The sequence below is a fragment of the Plutella xylostella genome, chromosome 16 (genome assembly GCF_932276165.1).
Source record: "Plutella xylostella chromosome 16, ilPluXylo3.1, whole genome shotgun sequence".
NCBI lineage: Eukaryota > Metazoa > Arthropoda > Insecta > Lepidoptera > Plutellidae > Plutella > Plutella xylostella.
The window spans coordinates 4,824,312-4,827,380 of record NC_063996.1 but is presented as its reverse complement, the minus strand read 5'-3'; the positions used below and the strand labels follow the sequence as shown (position 1 = coordinate 4,827,380).

Below are 3,069 nucleotides of genomic sequence, written 5' to 3'. Positions count from 1 at the left end.
TGACAGCGCAACAATCACTCCGACAGTTTCTGTGAGGTTGGTAGCTCTGCTTACATCCTATTGGATAATCTGTAGGAAGTGAAATAGTGTGAGCGCGGGAATATTTAAAACATCGTAAATTATTGAGTTGTTGATTCACAGAAGTCATTTGTTTAAATTTACATTAAGCTTAAAATATGCATCGTAAATTGTTAGAGTTACTTTGCAAATTAAATTAAGAAAAAATAATTTGCCATTTTATTATATTATGTAGGCACGTACTTGGGAAATAAACAGTGTTAAAGTTGGTTAATTACCTTTAGGCCTTGTTCCACAATGTCTGGTTAGTGGCTACCTGTGAGATAAAATACATGCTGTCACTGTCAAAAAAATAATAACAGAAAGTGACAGCATGTATTTTATCTCACAGGTACACTAACCAGACATTGTGGAACAGGGGCTTAATCTATTACAAATCTTTTTAATTGAGATAGAATCGATATTTTTATTTTATTTTTTCTTTGAAAACTTGTCAAATTTCATCCTTTTTTATTTTCTATTCATTGAGTTTCCACTTCCGTTTTAATTTTATTTTTGCCTGCCTGGGCAGTGTAGAATAATACGTTCACATAATTACTATGAAGGTACTAGAAATAATAATTTACTTATTACCAAATTAGTTAATGAACTTGTGATAACATTAAGTTATAAAAATATTATAAATTATAATGCATAGAAGGCAATAAATCAGTTTAAAAACATTGCTTTTCTTAAAATCAGGAGTAAAATCAGATCTAATTTAAAATTTCTAAGATTCTACTAAATACTTCCGTTTTCATGACTTTACAGTTGGACTGTACAGTAAAACTCTAAAGTCCTGAATTCCTGATGGAAGTGGATTTTAACTAAATGTTACAGACCGTATTTAATCGATGTTTTATATTTATCAAATGACAAATCGGTTAAAAAGTCGTAACCTAACGCTATTTTATTTTTCAAAGGTATGTAAATGTAAGTAACTAAATAACTGTTAATGGTAAAAAGTTTTTGCAAAATCGCACTCTTTATTGTCATGACTTTATAGTTGGACTGTTGATACCTATTTATTTTTAGCTTCAACGACCATATAGACTTCATTTTACAACACGCGGCAAGCACACGGCGTATCAAAGTACCTACCTAGTTAGTTTAGAAAACAAAAATGGAAAACATAAATTTTGTGATAGTGCATTAAAAAAATAGTGATGGTATTAGGCATATATAGTGCCACAAACTTATCTGTTACGGTGACAGTTAACTAATTTGGTCCATATCTCATTATTTACTAATAAATTATATATTGATATAGATTAGATGGGTTTATAAAAACCTCAAGGGTAAATTACCATTACGGGAAATCTTAACATCTTAAAGAATGAAGAAATATTAGACATTTACGTGAGCTCTCACCGGAACAGATAAGTTTGTGGCACTGTACTAGGGTTATAAGTATGTATGTAGTACATTTGAAAAAATCAACTATAGATGGCGCTGGTAAAAGCTTCATACTAACAGCGCTGTATTTTATTTTATTGGTTATGGTTATGGGCCCATATACCTATTCAATTCAATTTTGGATGAATGGCTCTTTGCCGTGTGTGACTAACACGGCTAACTGGGCCAGAGTCACGTGACCAATGCTCACGGTATTGAAAAGCAGTCGTTACGGTTCCATATACCTAGTTGCTAAAGCTGCATTTTTTTTTTATTTGAACCAAGGTATAAGATAAGATATTCTTTATTTCTTTAGGTATACTTACTAACTTCATTATTATTTTACTAAAAATATACTTAACCCTAGAATAATAACCGTCTCGTCTGGATCTCTCCTCTCGTCTCGATCTGGTGGACTCAAGTCTACCAGTCCATATTTTGCTGGTACAGGCTCTCCTAACTGTATTATAGGGTATTAAATAAAATACATAGGAAACAATTTAAAAAGGATTTCTTTGTTTAATAAGTTATAGGTATTGTGCCTTATCAAATATCAATAAGCAGACAATATGGCAAATAAGTTTTATTAACTTATTTACCAGGTTATATTTTTAATATAAGTAGATTTAATATTATAAATAAAACAGGACGATTTCAATAATTTCAAAACCTATTTGCCAGGCCTTGTATACCGTACTTCACACGATTTTAAAGTTAAAATTAATAGCCTAAATGTGTTAATAATGTGAACAATTATTCTCTTAAAGTAACTCTATAATATTCTAAGACTGGATCTTCCACCACACACTCGCAGTCAATAACACCGTTTTCTTCAAGAAACTCTGTGTGCCCTCTCAGCCAATCAACGTACAGCTTTATGTACCTATCTCCGGGGTCCAAATCAGTGTGACCGAGACAAAACACTCTGTAGGCGTCTTCCCCATACTTCCCAATACCATGAAGGTCGCTTGCTCGCCTCCATCGAGCAGACAGAAACTGGAAACTCAACTTCCATATCATATGCGCCCTCTTTTTCAAACCTATTTTCTCGAAAAAACGCTCCAAAGAGGTTGGACTACCATCCAAAACGTGGTAAGGAGTCGGGTATTGATCGAAAAACTCCTTCATGAACGGTCTAGCAACTTTTCCCGCGGTTTTCGTTAAAAAAACAGTTGCTATGAGTAAAGCCCAAGGATTGGTTCCGAATTCTTCTTCGAAAACGTAGTGAGGTGATGTGGGCATTTCCCTAGGAGTGATGTTGAAATAAGGTTGGATAAGAAGGGGCTCCTGGGTGTCTATGGTCAGTTGGGACAAGCTAAGAGAGTCAGGGTCCTCAGTGGAAGCCTGGCTCAGCTGGCTAGAGTCCAGAGAGGAATCTAATGTATCATCTTTATTGTTAGGACCGATTTTGTATGGGCTGAGAAGAATTGTATCTTCGGATTGTTCGAAGAATCTACTAACGATTTCGTCTGCTTCTTGGACCGCCATAGTTTCTCCTGTAAACAGTAAAAGATTACATTATACATTAAGTACTGAGGATGAGATACATTGGTTGGAAGCATTTACATTAGACACTGATAAAAAAGCATAGGTGAAGATATAAAAATTTTAATTAAC

At 33.9% G+C, this 3,069-nt stretch overlaps 1 protein-coding gene across 2 annotated transcripts in view; it reads right to left on the bottom strand.

Moving 5' to 3' along the window:
- Positions 1 to 1,946: 1,946 nt before the first annotated feature.
- Positions 1,947 to 3,069, bottom strand: part of LOC105381116 (methyl-CpG-binding domain protein 4-like) — a 32,772-nt gene continuing 31,649 nt past the window's right edge. For both annotated transcript variants that reach the window (XM_048626195.1, XM_048626194.1), the window contains one exon: positions 1,947 to 2,948. In XM_048626195.1, coding sequence (XP_048482152.1) covers positions 2,206 to 2,940 — 735 coding nt within the window. In that variant the 5' untranslated portion in view covers positions 2,941 to 2,948 and the 3' untranslated portion in view covers positions 1,947 to 2,205. The remainder of the gene's footprint in view (positions 2,949 to 3,069) is intronic.